This window comes from Lissotriton vulgaris, chromosome 7 (assembly GCF_964263255.1).
Source record: "Lissotriton vulgaris chromosome 7, aLisVul1.2, whole genome shotgun sequence".
Classification (NCBI taxonomy): Eukaryota; Metazoa; Chordata; class Amphibia; order Caudata; family Salamandridae; genus Lissotriton; species Lissotriton vulgaris.
The window spans coordinates 1,307,766,441-1,307,784,579 of NC_141695.1; the positions used below are offsets into that span (position 1 = coordinate 1,307,766,441).

At 42.0% G+C, this 18,139-nt stretch overlaps 1 protein-coding gene across 2 annotated transcripts in view; it reads left to right on the forward strand.

Annotated features, from left to right (window-relative positions):
• Positions 1–17,036, forward strand: part of PPIL3 (peptidylprolyl isomerase like 3) — a 72,164-nt gene extending 55,128 nt beyond the window's left edge. For both annotated transcript variants that reach the window (XM_086931911.1, XM_086931912.1), the window contains 3 exons: positions 738–805; positions 14,396–14,514; positions 16,518–17,036. In XM_086931911.1, the coding sequence (XP_086788037.1) occupies positions 738–805; positions 14,396–14,514; positions 16,518–16,644 (314 nt within the window). In that variant the 3' untranslated portion in view covers positions 16,645–17,036. The remainder of the gene's footprint in view (positions 1–737; positions 806–14,395; positions 14,515–16,517) is intronic.
• Positions 17,037–18,139: the final 1,103 nt, after the last annotated feature.

The window sequence follows — 18,139 nt, forward strand, 5'->3', positions numbered from 1 at the left end:
ATAGGCGAAACTGCTGATTCCTGACAAGTTTTTGCAATTTGCCTCTTATCTGTGTAGGAGGGAGGTCTCTGTAGAATGCAGGAAGTTGAGTAAAGTTGTATGACTGGTGTGTTCCATAGAGGTCGATGGCAGGAGGCTGAATCATAAAAGAGGGCAGTCCGGGTTACGGACGCATCACGTGTAGCACCCATATCAGATGAATAAACTACGTTTTTATTATATATACGTATATGAGTACTGTATGTTCTGTGCATCTGTGATTTGCAGATACCTACCATAGGCCCATTCTAGTTCACCTAGAACTGAATCTATTTTGTATTTAGTATTAAAATGCTCCCTAACATAGTAGCTCTGTGGGGGAGGACACCAAAGGTGGTTTCTGTGGTGGCATCACGCAGCACCCAATCTTCTCCATAACAAGTAGCAGAGGGCCAAAAACAGTTTAAGGCATTTCAATGTGTTTTCTGTTAGACACCCACTTCCAAGTCAGATTTCCTATACAGGTCTAGAGGATGTCCACATAAAAAGGAATACTAAAGTGCTACATTCTCTTCTGCTAACCTACCTGCTTTTTATCTTCATGTTCTATTTGTGTTGTGGAACCTCACTGGTTAGCAGTATTAGAGTGAACATTTACTTTTTTAACTGTTCAATATTAACTTTTCATTTTAAGGTAAACTAACAACGCAATTCATCTTTGGGAAAACCTCAGTCTTTCATCTCTGTTAATCACACAGGGTCTGGAAAAGGTGGTAACAGCATCTGGGGAAAGAAGTTTGAGGATGAATATAGTGAATATCTCAAGGTATTTAAATGATGTTCTTTTAATCTTCTCCCAGTTTATATTCAGAAAACGTTTATACATTTGTGACCAATTTAACTGTGATCTGAGACAGTGGGACAAACATTTTTTTAGTCGGTCTATGCAGATGAAATCTCATCACAATTGTTTCCCTCTGGAAATGTTACTTAATTTTATTTTCTTCTGGATCTTTACATTGGTATATGGGGTGTAATGAACTGCTAAATAGAAAATTCCAGTTTCTTCCATACGTGCTTCGAAACTAGTAATTTAGGTCTGGTGGTGTCTATTGGATTTAAATGATATTATTTAACTGATATAGTTTCCCTTGTCTGTCCCAGTGGTCATATAAAGTCCGCTGTGGAATGGGACCTTAGTGATAACTATACTTGTAATGCAGCTATTTTTAAGTGTTCCATTTGTTTAATTGTAGTGTCCAACACTGTGGATACAGCAGAAGTAACTTTTAAACGTATGGCCCATTGTGTAGGTCAATTTTGTGATTACTCTTGGGGATATTCTCATCACCCAGTTTCTTGTTATATTTGTCTTTCATTTATACAAAGAATAGTTTGTGTAGGGAACTCATTTATTATAAAGGTCAAAAATAATTTCTGATAGTAATTTTGAATGTAAGACCAGTACTTGGTCTGAGCCGGTGGTTGCATGTTGAGCACACTGGCGCTCATGTTTAAGGAACAGCACTTATTTTCCATCATCAGACTTTCACCCAAGGCAAGAGAGAGAAAAACACAAACGAGGGAAAGAAGAAGGAAGATAAAGACTTAAAACAGTGACAGAAGGGACAATGCAGAGTTGGAAAGCGGACCTGCAAGAGAGAGATAAAGGACAGGGATTGTCTGGAGTTGGACGAAAGAGGTGAAATCAAGACTACCCAGGCTAGATATTCTGCACCCCCAATATTTATAGCACTGGCAGTGGGCTTCTGAGCAAAACCTTGGACCCCAGCACTTATTGATATATAAATTAAGCTTTTTCAATATATGAATGACCTTTTGAGTCTTAATGCCCTTTTTACTACTGTGTAAACCATCCTATTGTTTTGAGACCCACCCTAAAGGGTAAATTAGTTATTGTTAAAACACCCCTTAAAGTGGTGTGGATTCACAAGTCACATTGCACATCATAACTCAGTGTAACAATGTGGAAACCGCCTTAACAACGCGGGCTAAGCCATGTGTGCCGTTTCCCCGCAAGGCAACCGTGCTTGCCTTTACCATGTGGTTACGGCATTTGCACGGCTAGATGCTGGAATAGGCAAGCCCAGGAACAGGGAGGATCGGGAAAGGACGCAGTGAGGTAAGTAGTGCTGGGGCCGGCTTTTGGTGGCAGGGTTGTTTTAAAGGGTTTTTAAGTCTCTGGGTGGGGGGTGTGAGTCGGGGAAATTTTTAGGGCTTGGGGGATCGGATTCGTTTTTAGAGTTTGGGGGGATAGGGTTAGTTTTTAGGGCTTGGGGGGATAGGGTTAGTTTTTAGGGCTTGGGGGGATCCGGGTAGTATTTAGGGCTTGGGGGGGTCCGGGTAGTATTTAGGGCTTGGGGGGGATCCGTGTAGTTTTTAGGGCTTGGGGGATCAATGTAGTTCTTATGGCTCACGGGGGTGGGTTAGATTTAAGGCTCAGGGTCAGGGTATTTATTAGGGCCCAAGGGGGTTGGGGTGCTTTTTAGGGCTCAAAGGAGTCAGGGTAGTTTTTAGGGCTCTGGGGGAGGATTGGATGTGAACTTTAACACACATTGTTTACCAGTCATGCCTTTACCAGGAAATTACATGGTAAAGGAATGTGCTGTTCAGACGCATTCGTGGTTAGGGCGGTGTAGGGGCATGAATGGTCTAGCCATTTGTTCCTCTATCATGCAACCTAACAAAGCACTTTGTTAATAGAAACATTTCCTAGACCTATAACACCAGATAGTTTTTAAAACTTCAGTGTAGCAGTCTGTATTTTTGTCAAAAGCATAGCCAGTTTCCTTTTACTGAAGTGCAAGGCAGCAAATGATTGAGGTTCTGTAAAAACGTCTGGTCCATTTATCCTCTATATATTGTAGGCTGTTTTCCTGCCTCCACATACATTTTGAACGCCCAAACTCTCTCACAAGCTGTATATTTTGTCCAACTACCTAGCCAGCATATGACCATTCTAAGCACCTAGCTGAATCCCACACTCAAATAGGTCATCTTCTAGGTATGTAAATGTTTTCCTCCATTTAACTAACTGTATGTATGTTTCATTCCAGGAGTTTCCTCTTGATGTGTTCCTGTGATTCCTCTTTTGCACATTGGTTTTCACCTCCATATTTTTTCCATTTGCAGGTTTCTATCCCATTACTCAAAGGGTGTAGGTGTTACTCGTTGTACTTGGCCTCACATGCCTGATTTTATCCTAAAACTCTTCACTATTTCCCTCACACATTCTCTCAGAGTAACAAAAGGGTGGTCTGTCTCATTGAATAGTGAAATCTAGTCTGGTTTTCAGAAAATTGACAATGAGTATGTAAATGAACAATTTCAGTAAAGACAGAATATTTGTTTATTATTGTAAAAACCCAGCTGAAGTTGTCCTTTATTTACCGGCTGGATCCATCTATAACTAATGTAATCATGAACCTCGCTCTATGGAGAAGAAGCCAGTGTTTGCTCATTTCTGTAGGGATGCTTAAACCAGAGCTAAAACTAAAAAGCTGTCTCGAATGGCCTTGATCATTTTCCTAATCACACGCTATGTTTGATTCATCTGAGGAATGTGTTTACAATGCGCTAGGATGAGGAGCGTCTGTCAAAATAAGGTTCCAATAAATTGTTTGCAATATGTGACTATTGATGGGTAAGTGTTTTTAGGAACGTATGCTGCCTTGCAAAAAGCAGTGCTGCCTCCCAATGAGAAAAACAAAGATGTACAATGTAAAGACAAAGTACAAGGTGGATAGCAAAGTATGGTCTAACATATTGATGTATTTAAACCAAGGGGACGTGAATACTTTGCATTGCATATTCTACATATCTCTAATTCAATACAGTCTGTCCTGCACTGATTGCTTGTATTTTATTTGAGTGCTCCGGCCATGTGCACTCTTCCCTTTGTATTTTGACAGTGTTGTCTACTACAACAATTTCTGTAGGTCTCTTTGGTGATCTAGAGAGCCTTTACATTCAAGATGTATTTTTTTTATTTTTAAGGGATGGGGCAAGCTGCTATATAGTGCTGGATAAAGACTATTTAGCATGTAGCATCTTCTTTCTTTGGTAGAGCAATTGCAGAAGTTGTTTATCGATCACATACATTCAAAAAAGGCTGTAGTGAGTACATTTGGTTAAATGAAAAAACTGATGAAGTGGAATCTGTAATTGTATATTTGACTCTGGTTTCCACCTGCCATATGGTACACCAAACTCCCCTTTTCCTCTGTCTGAACTGTATTTGACTGGAGCTGAGAGCTTGGACCTTGTCCAGACCCATATCTGTTCAATAGCATGTTTACAAAATATTAAATTACAGTGAGCAATATAAATTGCATAGATATGCCTAAACTAGACTCTATGCAAAAATGACGTTGTTCTGTGTTCTGCATTCTGTCCAATTGTTGTTTTTGCTTTAAACTAGACTCTATGGCTACTGGATCTATTAGCCAGGCATACGTTACATTTGTGATCTCTAGAAATCTGAAGGTGGCCAATGCCCTTATATTTTTTTGTTAGATATCCAGCAAAAGACCTGTCCATTAGCCATTCGGGGATCTGTGTCAATGGAGTTAGAGTGCAATTACTGAAGTCGTAGCCACTAATCTCCCCAACATGACGTCTAGTACAGAGATCAAGGAATACAAACGTGGGGCTGTTATTGTAGATATGGAAAAAGTTGGCACTCGCCCTTCGAGATTGAGTACACCAATGGAAGAAAGCTGCTATGTGCTAAATCCCTCTGTATTTACAGCCAACATGTCTCTGAAGCATGCGTCAGAACTGTATTCAATTCAATGATCTTTATTTTGTTGCAATTGCACCATAAAAGATATATAAAATACATAATATACATACAAAATACACAATATACATGACCACATTATTATCGACAATGTACAAAAGTATACAGTCAGAAAAAGTGCTAGTGCATGACCAAATACTAACCATAACTCTTCTCAGCTAAATCATGAGGATGGGCTTGAAACACACATCAATAAATATAGTTAAAATATTGTTTAAAATATGTACACGGTTTAAAAAAACATTAAATTGAGTTATAACAGCCAGACACTTGAAATGGCAGAGACAGTTTTTGTCTAATAAATTTTACTGCCAAGAGAAATCTACTAATGCTAAACACTATTGCTTGACTAGTGTCCGTCATTAATATTCTTCCAGCTTCCTTATGCGAATTGGTTCCAATATTACGGCACAATGGCACTATCCATTTCCTTCTTGTTTCTACATAGCTTGAACAGAAAAACAGAATGTGAAAAATGTCTTCTCTTACATTGTTTGTGCATAAGGTACATTTGGTATCAAACAGGGGGAACAGGGGTGGACGATTTTTAGTGGGGTCCAATGTACTCGTCCTAGGAAGCAGTAAACAATGAGTATTGTACAGAGTTCCCCAATGGGAGCTAGGAAATTAGCTCAGCCTATCTTCACTCTCACTCAGTAAAAAAGTGTGGGGGTTAAGTGCATGGTGTAGACCCTTTTCAGAATGTAAGGATACCTCACACAGGCTAACGGCAGGACCACAACTGTTGTCCCAGCCGATGACCGTCCAGCGTCATCATCGGTATCCTGCTCCTACGGCAGGCTGGCGGTGCAATGCCCGTCTGGCAGCAAGGGAAGCTGCACTTTGGCGGAGATCTTCTATTCCGAGCCAACGGGTGTGTGGGTGTGAGGGGCCTAAAAAAGTGCAATAGTGAGCGTGGTGGTGTGTTTTTTAAAAAAAGTCAGTAAAGTCCTAATGGAGATTATTTTATTGGTCAGGCTCACTGCTTTATTAAAAAAATGAAGGGGTATTAAGGAGTGGTGAACAATGAGACCAAACCTTTATTCAACCCTTGTTGTGAAAGCGGTCGACATGTTTCTCGCCCAGAGGGCGATTCGTCAGGACCTTTCGTGCTCATATAATTGCTTGGATCCTCCGAATAGAGAGGACACCGGTATACGACCTGTATAGTGTCGTTCAGAAACGGTTCCTTACGAGGGACCTCCCGTTGTGGCTCCTCCTTAAGGCCTCACGAGCTATCCATGTGGGGCCAGCAGCGAGTGAGGAGTTCCTCAAAAGTCGCTGGTGGCAGGCATCTCTGCACCTACCACCTACCCCTCCCACAGGAACTCAGATGACTGGACAGCCGGCACTGTCATTACTAATTTCCCCCCATTTTGACTCGGTTTCCCGGGTTCTTAATGTACCGTACCTATACTTTAAATACAAGGTTTTCGCCAATGGTGGCTGGATCTCATCAAGAAACATTTCAAACTGGGCTACATTTTTTACCATTAAAAATGTTTCAGTTATGGGGCCATGTGCTCCAACGTATACAGCATCATGGCTCACAAGGGCCCAAAAAGAAAGTTTGACTATTTTCTTTGAGGACACAGTCAAGGATTCTGGCTGGCTCCAAAAATGGGATAAACCCAATTTTTTTAACCAGATTTTAACATGTTTAAACCAAGAAATCTTGCTGCTAGTGTCCAGTTTCAAAACTTCAACCAATCCATTTTTGTATTCAGTTAACTCGGGGGTAATCCACAACCTGACCCATAACAATAACGGTCTTAATATTGCATGTAGATCGGTGCGTCGTATGTTCATATCGAGGAGTAGGGGTAAAAGTGGAGTGTTATTAGGAACCTTTAATAATCCCCTTATAAACTTATTCTCCAAGATTTCAAAGTTCTTTCTGCACACAGGTCCCCAAAGTTCTGCCCCATACAAAACTGCTGACTGGACCTTGCATTTAAAGAGTTCTAACGCTGGGGTAACTGCCTTATTTGCACATTTATTATGTCTTTTCAGTATCAGAAGACAATTTTGTTTGAACACAATTTTAGATTTTTCTAATTGGGGTCTCCAATTTAAAGATGAGTCTAATAGTACCCCCAAATAAGTAAAACTTTGTTCGTAATCAAGTTTTTCTCCATTCAGTGTTAGGTTTTTCCTAAAGCTTTTATGGGGATTAAGAGCCATATATTTAGTCTTTTTTACATTAATTTCTAACCCTTTTGTGACATAATATTGCTGGAACCTATCTAATAGAATCTGTAGGCCCCGAGGGGTTTGAGAAATAAGAATCGTGTCATCCGCGAAGAGGAGGGACAGAACTCGTTCCCCCCCCAGGCGAGAAGAGTCATTGTCACAATTCTCCATATAAACTGCAATATCGTTGACATAAAGGGAGAAAAGTGTAGGTGCCAGCATGCACCCTTGGCGTACTCCTCTCTTGATAGGGATTGCATCTGTGAGTTCGCCATTTGGGCCACATCTTACCCTGGCGTAGTTATTCTGGTGTAACCCAGTCACTAATTTCAATAGTTCACCTGGGAACCCCTGCTTTTTCAGTGATTTCCACAATAAATCACGAGGGATAAGGTCAAATGCTGCTCGTAGATCTACAAAGGTAACATATAGATTACCTCTGCGGATGATGACATATTTCCAATACATACAACAAGGGGTGGTGAGGGACAGAGTCTCTGAATTAAGCAGAAAGCTCTCACCCAGTCAAGAGATCAGGGCTAGATCCAACACCGTTTTTTAGCTCACTGCACCATCCCAGTTTCAGAACCTGGCTGTATGCAAATTAGTCTGTTCCTGTCCCAGTGCATGATGGGAACAGGGCAAACCAAACTACAAAAGCCAATTCTTACACTGGGAAGGAAACAAGCTCCCGGGGACCGGTTTCTGGCATTACAGCCGTCTTCGGCCCGGTTTGCTTGAATCCTGATGGTGCAATGAGCAAGGGTCTCACATCTGAGAATACCCTTCCACGCTTAGGGTGGACAAAAATATTTACAACAAGGGGTGGTGAGGGACAGAGTCTCTGAATTAAGCAGAAAGCTCTCACCCAGTCAAGAGATCAGGGCTAGATCCAACACCGTTTTTTAGCTCACTGCACCATCCCAGTTTCAGAACCTGGCTGTATGCAAATTAGTCTGTTCCTGTCCCAGTGCATGATGGGAACAGGGCAAACCAAACTACAAAAGCCAATTCTTACACTGGGAAGGAAACAAGCTCCCGGGGACCGGTTTCTGGCATTACAGCCGTCTTCGGCCCGGTTTGCTTGAATCCTGATGGTGCAATGAGCAAGGGTCTCACATCTGAGAATACCCTTCCACGCTTGGGGTGGACAAAAATATTTACAACAAGGGGTGGTGAGGGACAGAGTCTCTGAATTAAGCAGAAAGCTCTCACCCAGTCAAGAGATCAGGGCTAGATCCAACACCGTTTTTTAGCTCACTGCACCATCCCAGTTTCAGAACCTGGCTGTATGCAAATTAGTCTGTTCCTGTCCCAGTGCATGATGGGAACAGGGCAAACCAAACTACAAAAGCCAGTAACCGGTCCCCGGTAGCTTGTCTCCTTTCTGGTGAAGAATTGGCTTGGTAGTTTAGTCTGCCCTGTTCCCATGATGCACTGGGCCAGGGACAGACTGATTTGCATATAGCCAGGTTCTGAGCTGGGATGGGGTAGTGAGATAAATAACGGTGATGGATCAAGCCCTGATCTTTGGACTGGGTAAGAGTGGTCTGCTTATTTCAGACACTCTGTTCATCACCACCCCCTTTTCTGAATCTTTTTTGGCCACTATAGGTGTGGCAGGGTATACTCAGACATGAGTCCCTTTCTCACTGCTCCATCAGGATTCAAGCAAGCCGGGCCGAAGACGGCTGAAATGCCAGAAACCGGTCCCCGGTAGCTTGTCTCCTTTCTGGTGAAGAATTGGCTTGGTAGTTTAGTCTGCCCTGTTCCCATGATGCACTGGGCCAGGGACAGACTGATTTGCATATAGCCAGGTTCTGAGCTGGGATGGGGTAGTGAGATAAATAACGGTGATGGATCAAGCCCTGATCTTTGGACTGGGTAAGAGTGGTCTGCTTATTTCAGACACTCTGTTCATCACCACCCCCTTTTCTGAATCTTTTTTGGCCACTATAGGTGTGGCAGGGTATACTCAGACATGAGTCCCTTTCTCACTGCTCCATCAGGATTCAAGCAAGCCGGGCCGAAGACGGCTGAAATGCCAGAAACCGGTCCCCGGTAGCTTGTCTCCTTTCTGGTGAAGAATTGGCTTGGTAGTTTAGTCTGCCCTGTTCCCATGATGCACTGGGCCAGGGACAGACTGATTTGCATATAGCCAGGTTCTGAGCTGGGATGGGGTAGTGAGATAAATAACGGTGATGGATCAAGCCCTGATCTTTGGACTGGGTAAGAGTGGTCTGCTTATTTCAGACACTCTGTTCATCACCACCCCCTTTTCTGAATCTTTTTTGGCCACTATAGGTGTGGCAGGGTATACTCAGACATGAGTCCCTTTCTCACTGCTCCATCAGGATTCAAGCAAGCCGGGCCGAAGACGGCTGAAATGCCAGAAACCGGTCCCCGGTAGCTTGTCTCCTTTCTGGTGAAGAATTGGCTTGGTAGTTTAGTCTGCCCTGTTCCCATGATGCACTGGGCCAGGGACAGACTGATTTGCATATAGCCAGGTTCTGAGCTGGGATGGGGTAGTGAGATAAATAACGGTGATGGATCAAGCCCTGATCTTTGGACTGGGTAAGAGTGGTCTGCTTATTTCAGACACTCTGTTCATCACCACCCCCTTTTCTGAATATTTCCAATACAAGCAGCATAGCCTTAATACCTGGTCTATGGTCCCGGTCTTTTCCCTAAACCCTGCCTGATACTTGGATAAAACCAAGTTTTCCTCCAACCACGTGTTTACGCGGTTTAGAATGTGTCTGGCATAAATTTTCTGTGTTATATCTAAAAGACTAATGGGCCGATAGTTCGCTGGGTCGCCTCTATCCCCCTTTTTAAAAATAGTGATAATTTCAGCCCCATCCCATGTATCAGGGATTTGGTCACCAGCTGCAATAACATTAAACAAATAATTTAGATAAGGTGCCCAGATCTCCATATTGTGCTTATAAAGATCACCAGGGATCTTATCCAGACCAGGTGCCTTCCCTTGCTTCACAGAAGCAATTGCTGTTTCAGTCTCTTGTATGTCAAAGATAACCAATGGGTTTTCATCATTCTCTATCTGGGTTATTATTTGGTTTGGGTTTTCCGGAAGCTTTTCCTCTGTAATTTGGGCTGCATATAATGATGTAAAATGATCAACCCATGTAGCTTCATTTAGGAAAACCTCCCTTGAGCCTTTATCTGGCTTATTCCCTTTAGCTACCAACTCCCAGAACTGCCTGTGATCTTTAGTTTTTGCAGCTGATAACATACTAGACCATAGATCCTCATCCCAGGATGATTTGGCAGCAGCTGTTTTATTGTAGATTTTGCTTTGAGTTCTACAGAGTCTTTGCTTTTTACCGCATTAATCAGGTCGTGGCTACTCGGCATTCCTTGTTAAACCAAGGTTTGCCTGCTGATTTTGCGTTCGCCAACCCGTTCCCTTTCCTAGGTTTTTTAGTAATGAGATCAATCAGTTTTTTGCAAAAGGATTTATGTAGTCCAATGAGTTCACCAGGTTTGCATTCATCCATATTATAGAATTCAAATGTGTTCACAAATGTGGAATAAATGTTAGCCAACAGATCTTTTCTTTCAAGAATGTATGCCCATTTAACGGCCCTTCGATTATTACTTAGTGCGACATTGTCGCAAGTTAGTGGGGCTTCTAAGCTATGAATACCCTCAGTAACACCAGGTTCATTCAGCATACTAGACAAGAAACTCATTTCCAACGGGAAGTGATCGCTCTCAAAACGTTCTCTAACCTTTAAATCATTCGTATATGGCCACAAATTAAAAGAAACAGAAACATAATCTATCTTGCTCCTACAGTTCCCCCTACTAAAGGTAAATGCTCTCGGCGAGTCTGATGGCAGCGCCCATTACAAGCCCTTAAATCATGACCTGTGAGCAGCCCTGTGATCTGGAGGGCTAAAGTGGTCCTAGGAACAGTTCCATTATTCAGTGCTGGTATCCCATTAACAACGTCCTCATCCTCATACAATTTAACCATCCCCACAATCGGCTCAAAATTGCAATTCAGATCACCACATAAAATGATACTTTCATCTTGATCTAAGGTGTCCATAAACATTTCCAATTTCTCAATACATGGTGATTCCCTATTAGCGGGGCATGGTCTATTGTACACATTTATAAGGTTTATTACCCTCTTATCACTTGTGATTAGTTTCAGTCCAAGTATGTCTAAGGAATTGGTATTTAACATTTTTATCCCCACATCGGTAGTTGTACTGATCCATATTACCAACCCTCCCGAGGCTCGCCCTCTTACTGAAGGGACGGCCGCCACTTGGTAGGTTCCATATCCTATTCTGTGGACCTGATCCGTGGCCCAGGTTTCCTGTAGCACACAGATATCAAATGAGTTAATATAACTATTCCAGTCAGGATCACACATTTTTATACCAACTCCAGCGATATTCCACGAAACTAAAGTTATCAATGAGGGTCTCTCTTTTGAACTATGGGTACTAGGTTTATCAGTGGGAGGTAGATTTTCATCGACAGTAGTACAGATGTTTACGTACCTATCCACAAATAACTCACTGTTATCACTTTCTCCTTCCTTTGAGTCACGAGGTCTCGTATTTACTTCATGGCCATTCCCTGCCATCTTGTTACTATTACAAACTTTTTCACAGCCAATCTCCTGGTGATTAAATTGTATATTCACCTCCCCACTCTCCTTAAAAGGTATAACATTAGGTTTGGGGATTACATAATTTAATAAAGATTCCTCAGGTCTAGTGGTCAGTGATAATACCTGTAGTCAATCAACTGACTCGAGGCAATCAAATTGGTTATAAGAGAAAAAGTTGTGGGGGTGATGGTTTTGTCCTGACCAACCTCCTCCTTGGTGTCTCCTACCACGATGTCTTACCATAGTCCACCCATCAGTTCTAGAATGAAAATGGCCGGGTGGGTAAAAATGTGTTAGTTTAAATGAATGTATGGTAGTGGCTGGGTCTGGATTAGGGTACTTCCAATTACAGATATAGTTAACTATTCTTGGATTGTCAAAATTGATAACTATGCTATCCCCTTCTATGTCTTTCGTCAAGTAGCCCACCCAGGGTACTCGCCTGATGCTTAGGATATTGCCCCTCAGGCCAGGGGGTAGCGGCCTATTGGTGTTTAGCCATTGAGTCACCCTTTTCCAGAGGTAAGATGTGCTTTCCAACTCCTGTTCGCCTAGCTCTGGAACTCCAGTCAAGATAGCCACAAATGGACAGACCTCCGGGGGAAGATTGAGTACATCCTTTACCTGATCTTTACTTGGTCTATTTCCTTTTATCACCCCCTTACTGCCTATTATTGTGCTTGGTGTACTTTGCTTTTGTGGTTGGTTGTTGGTTACATCTCTAGGTGTTATAGGGTCCCCCACATTTGGTTTAGGTGCTGCTTTTTCCTTTGGCGCTAGGATAACATCTGGGGCTTTTACAGGAATAGCTGTTGACAATGTTAATTGCGGATTGATACTAGACTTACTCTGTTGGTTGTCTGTTCTCTCCTTTATGTCCCTTTCTATACGTTTTAAGGATACCTCTATTTTACTCAGTCTCTCCTCTAGTGGGCAGAGCATATGTCGTAGTGCTTCAAGTATAACAGTGGAAGCAGAATCCACCCCTTCTGCGCCAATCCCTGCTATATCCTTGTTTGTACCAGCAGCCCCTTCCAGACTAATATTAGGTGACACAGGATGCTTAGGACCCTTCTTTCTCTTACCACTAATATTGGTTATAGGCCCTTGTTTGCTCTTTGGAATAGCCCCTGCGTTCACCCCTTTCTGCTGTCTGGTGTTATATACTTTAACTTGCTCAACTGGTACCGGTGCAGCACGAACATTAGGTAAGTTATTGGGTGATTCTAAAATAGATTCTGAGACAACTAGAGAACTAACCTCTGAGGCATTCAATATATCGTTATTAGTAATTATATCCACGTTGGTTTCATTACTTTTGGAACCAATAGACTTTCCTACTATTACAGTTCTGTCTTTAGAAATAGGTGTCTGAGCGTGTGCCATTGGCCCAAGAGAGGATCTTCTCGCAATGTCCAATTCCTGCGAAACACTCCTTTCCATTATATTTATACTTTCATCCACCACACAGTTCATTCTTTTGATAAATTGGTCCATGGCTCCCGTAAAAGCAACAGTGTCACTCTTCCCTTTACTTTCCTTTGGAGGCATTATACAAGTGGTAGTGGGGTTTGTATGAGCAAGGAAACAAGTTAAAAAACGAATTAAATGTAAACAGTACTCACGAAATAAAGTGAAGCAAAAACAAGGGGGGTGGCCCGACCGACCACTGCGGGCCACAGAGGGCCCGCCCTTTGCCCGGGCTTAGCCCCGGGCGCTCCCGCGCGCGTCTCGCGGGGCGAGAGGGGGTGTCAGGCTTTTACTGGCGCCTCCGGGCGCTCTTTGCGCGTCACGGGCGAGCTGTTGCCCAAGAGGGTGCTGGGGAGTGTGGTCCGTTACCTCTGGACGCCTCCTGCAGCCTCCCGGCGTGTTGTGCTTCCGCCGTTCCCCTCACGGCAATGCCCGTCGGCGAAGAAGTCAGGTACGCTACTTGGTGTTCCCCCTCTGGGCTCTCGGGGGGGGGGGGTCAGGCTTTTACTGGCGCCTCCGGGCGCTCTTTGCGCGTCACGGGCGCGCTGTCGCCCAAGAGGGTGCTGGGGAGTGTGGTCCGTTATCTCTGGACGCCTCCTGCAGCCTCCCGGCGTGTTGTGCTTCCGCCGTTCCCCTCACGGCAATGCCCGTCGGCGAAGTCAGGTACGCTACTTGGTGTTCCCCCCCAGAACTGTAAGCAAAGAAAAGCTGGGGAGGCAAGGTAGCTTGATGAGTTAAAACGAAGACCATCTGTGTCTTCAGTGCCCTGCTGTCAATAATGAACGAAATCAGTCTTCCATCCTACTAATGAGAATATGTAACAATAGGTAAAAAAAAAAAACAATTATTTTTGTTGTTAATTGTAGTAGGAGAGCTTTTTTACTTTCGATGAATGGGCAGCAAGACTACACCCTTAGTTTAAGAAAATGAGATGGAAGGGTTTCTTACTTTTCCAATTCATTATTTTCAGAGACTGCTTGTGGTGGCTTTTTGGGAGTAGTGCTTCATGTATAAAGCTGTCTGACACCTATGCCTGTTGGTGTTCCTTCGGAATATGTGCACTTAAAGTATGTTTTAATGTTTACCTCCTGCCTTTTCCTCTTCTTAGTCAGCCAATTAGCTGCACGCACCGTTGTTATTTTCATTTATTTTACAGAATTCAGACAGAAAGAATTGCCCAGCAAGCAACAAAAAACCCCTGAAATGAATGCATTTATAATGCCAGGTTGATGGTATTTGGCTGTCCAACCATCTTCTCAAATGTGTCTTTTTTTCAGCACAGTGTTCGAGGTGTTGTTTCCATGGCAAACAATGGCCCAAACACCAACCTGTCCCAGTTCTTCATCACTTACGGCAAGCAGCCTCACCTGGACATGAAGTACACCATTTTTGGAAAGTATGTCAACATTCTTTTACCGTCTCGGGTATGGAGAGGATGAGTATCTGAGATTGCCCTTCTGCTTGTTCCTAACCAGCATAGGCCTAGTATTGTTTTGGGTTTATGGTATAATGGAGTTCAACAGACAAAAAAAGCAGGTTCCCTTTTCGTGTGGTCTAGAGGAAGAGAACTTACGTCTCTGGTTATAGAAGGGGTTTGGGGTGAGCCAAAAGCACGTATTAAAGTTGTTCAAAGATCAACAAATTCACAATCAATTGCAATCTTCATTACTAAACATCATTTTGCCTCTCTTTAGGCATAACATAAGGTAATAAGGATGTAAACACTATTTTTATAAAAAGAGCTTCTTTATTAACTAATTATTTTCTGTTCATACCATTTTCTGAAGTCAGTACATAGATTTTAAAATTATTAAAAACAGTTACTGTGGAATTATGCTCACAAACATCAAATATCAAAATCACAATTTAAAAATAATTCTTTCAAAGCAACACATTTATCACATAAAACAAAAATTGTCGAATTTATTACAAAACTCTCTCCAGCTGTATAACATTGAAAACTTACTTTTACATTCAAAGCCCAAAATAGTGAGTTTGAAACCAGAGTTTAGCAGCCGAACAATGATGCTTAAACCATATCTACCTTTATTGTATAGTTGAAATTATACCTTGATTTTACCACCGTGTACTCTTCTAGTCTACAACTATGTTTATTAATGAGAGGAGGGGATAGCCGGAACATCGTTCCCACCCCAAAAAGTAGCCTTTAAAGATTATTTCAAAACTATTTGGATCAGTCGTTGTTCTTGCTCATTTCGTTCAATATTTTTTCAATTGATATTTACCCCAGAACTATGTTTATACCTTCACAACCAGCAGAAAGAGCACTCCAAATACAAATCAATAGAGATTTTTTGTCATAAGATCAAATGATTTGTTTCTCCATATCTGTACGGAAAAGAAATGCATAGATTATAAAATATGAATGCTCCAATTTATTTTGAGCTTGAATTGATTTAATAGAATTGGAATAATACACAGACTGCTTAACTGCTAGTGCTGCAAATAAACAAGTTTCAGATTGAATACTTCACTCTAGTTACAGTCCATGATGGTCCATGGCAGGGCAATTTCAATTTCGTAATCAATGGAAATAAGAGATGCATTTTATTTAATCATGACCACCAGATTGGTGAGATCTAGCAGAGCAAATGTATTGACCAATCTCTTTGCTCGCCCTCAATCTTATACAATAGAGCATTGCTCATACACCCAACATTAAATAGATATGCCATTTAGTTCTATAGCGATATGCCGAAAATGCAAAATGCACATTAGACAAAATATTATATACACATCCAATACAGCGCACATATGCCAGTTAGGTGGGTATAAATGTGTTTGCAACAGCATGCATTTGTGACCAAATGCAGACTAGCATAACATGCTAGAGCAATGCAAAAACAGAAAACTAAATTTACGCCAAACCCAGCAGAATAGATTCCTTGCATAATCAAGCACGACTATCCACACAACATTATGCACCAAAATACACCACACATCTCTCCTGCAACAGCACACAGATATGTGATCACAGCTTAGACTAGCTACCTCTGTTGCGGAGGCCGAAGGTTGTCGAGCAGAGAATGCTCGAGTTGGTTGCTGCTGGAATGTGATGAATGGAGAAGAGGCAGGGCGATCCTGGATCCAAGTTGGAGACAGCCTGATCTTGTCTTTAGAAAGAAACAAGTGATTGAATAAAGATGTTTCCAGTTCTAGATATGACTCCAGTTGTATTGTCCACTGCAGAATCTGATTCTGGAGACAAAAAAAAGATGATTTCACACACTGCCCATTACTTGAAAAGCACTCTTGTTTCTTTGATATCATAAGGCCCAAACCGTGCTGCAAGAGATTATCAGTACAAAACTCAAGTTTAATCCCATTGCGCTGTTCTCATGATGAAGTTATGCATGTCCACCTCTTCTTTCTTCTCAGAGTGATCGATGGCCTGGATACCCTGGATGAGCTAGAGAAGCTACCTGTGAACGAGAAGTCATTCCGTCCTACCACAGACGTGCGCATTAAAAACCTAACCATTCATGCTAACCCATTTGCACTATAGCCACAATGGCAGCAAAGGCTAGTGCTTTTGTGAAGGTCTTTCTCATTTGAGGCAACAGTGGCGTAACCTTGGAGAATATGTAGTGACTGAAACCTGAAACATCAGTGAGGAAAATTGAGTTTTATTTTTTAATTGCCATTTTGGTAAATCGCCCAAGAAAGTAATGCTGAATAGCAAATCCAGATTTTAACAGACATTTTTTTTACTCCTCTATTAATAATTATTTTTGTATATAAAACCTTTGTGAAAGGGGAAAAACCGTGCCACAAAATAAACAAAAATCTTTTTCCTAATAATTGATTTCATTGTAAATATCTCTCTGTATATTTCCATCATATTGCATATTTACTGTGCCTATACATTAATGATTATGCATTAAAACTGTTCGGAATCGTCGTCATATGATGCAATGATTTACGTGGCACATTTATTGGACACCAAAAACATTTGTTGAAAACGCTGATCACGGAGCATAGGAATTCTGACATGAAAAGGCATGCCGAAGACTGAAGCATTCTTGGATAAGAGAGACAAACAATAATATACTTGAGGTTAGAGAGGCTGAATAAACAATCAAGCTGCAGGAGCCAGAGAGGCTGGAGAAAGAAACATAACACCAGGCCAGAGAGACAACTTTTGTTACATATATTGATCTTTGCTTCCTGCACCTACAGAGGGCTGAGTAGGAGCATGTGAATTAAGATGTTCTGTCCTGCAAGGAAGGCACAATATGTGCTATTGACCCAGAAAGAAAATAAGTATTTTCAAACGATCCCAGTAAAGACGTATATTTGGTTGACCGTTCATGTTACCATATATGAACTTCCACAGCTGTGCTGCACACACTCTTTGGCTGCGTCTCTAGGTTTGTGTTTTCTTGAAAATATGCACTAAAATCTTCTGAACAATAAGTGGCACACTCTTTGAACCCTTTTCATGTACCGCAGATGTGTATCCATAAAAACGTGTACCATTGCCATTATTTTGATATTTTCCATAAACCTCAACCAGTGTAGGGCCCAATTTCATATAGATGATCGTAGAACATCCTGGATGCCAAGTACACAGGATTCTTCCAAATGGTCTGATAGACCCCATCAGGGACATCTTAAGGAATTTAGGGACACCAAGCCAAACAAAATTTGGAGGGCCCTTTTCAGATTAACTTTGAATTTGGTATACATTTTCAGCTCATTCACGACCTCCGCAAATATGGTGGCATTACTAGCAACCCTCTTCCTTAGACCATCTCCATCTGGGCTCAAACCTGCAACCAACCGTTTATCTCTTGTTGTCCAGCACCAAAGAAGCAGAAAGATTGGTGACATGAACAAGCCAAAGGAAAGGTGCAGGAGGAGTAGGGCACTTGCAGAGAGGTGGCCACTGTAAATTATTGAACAGTGTATTTTGTAAGAACCCTTTTCAGAGGTCTATTGGGTGAGCAGGTGCTGCCCACTTATTCAACAAGCATTTACAATGCAATAGGTCTCCCAGC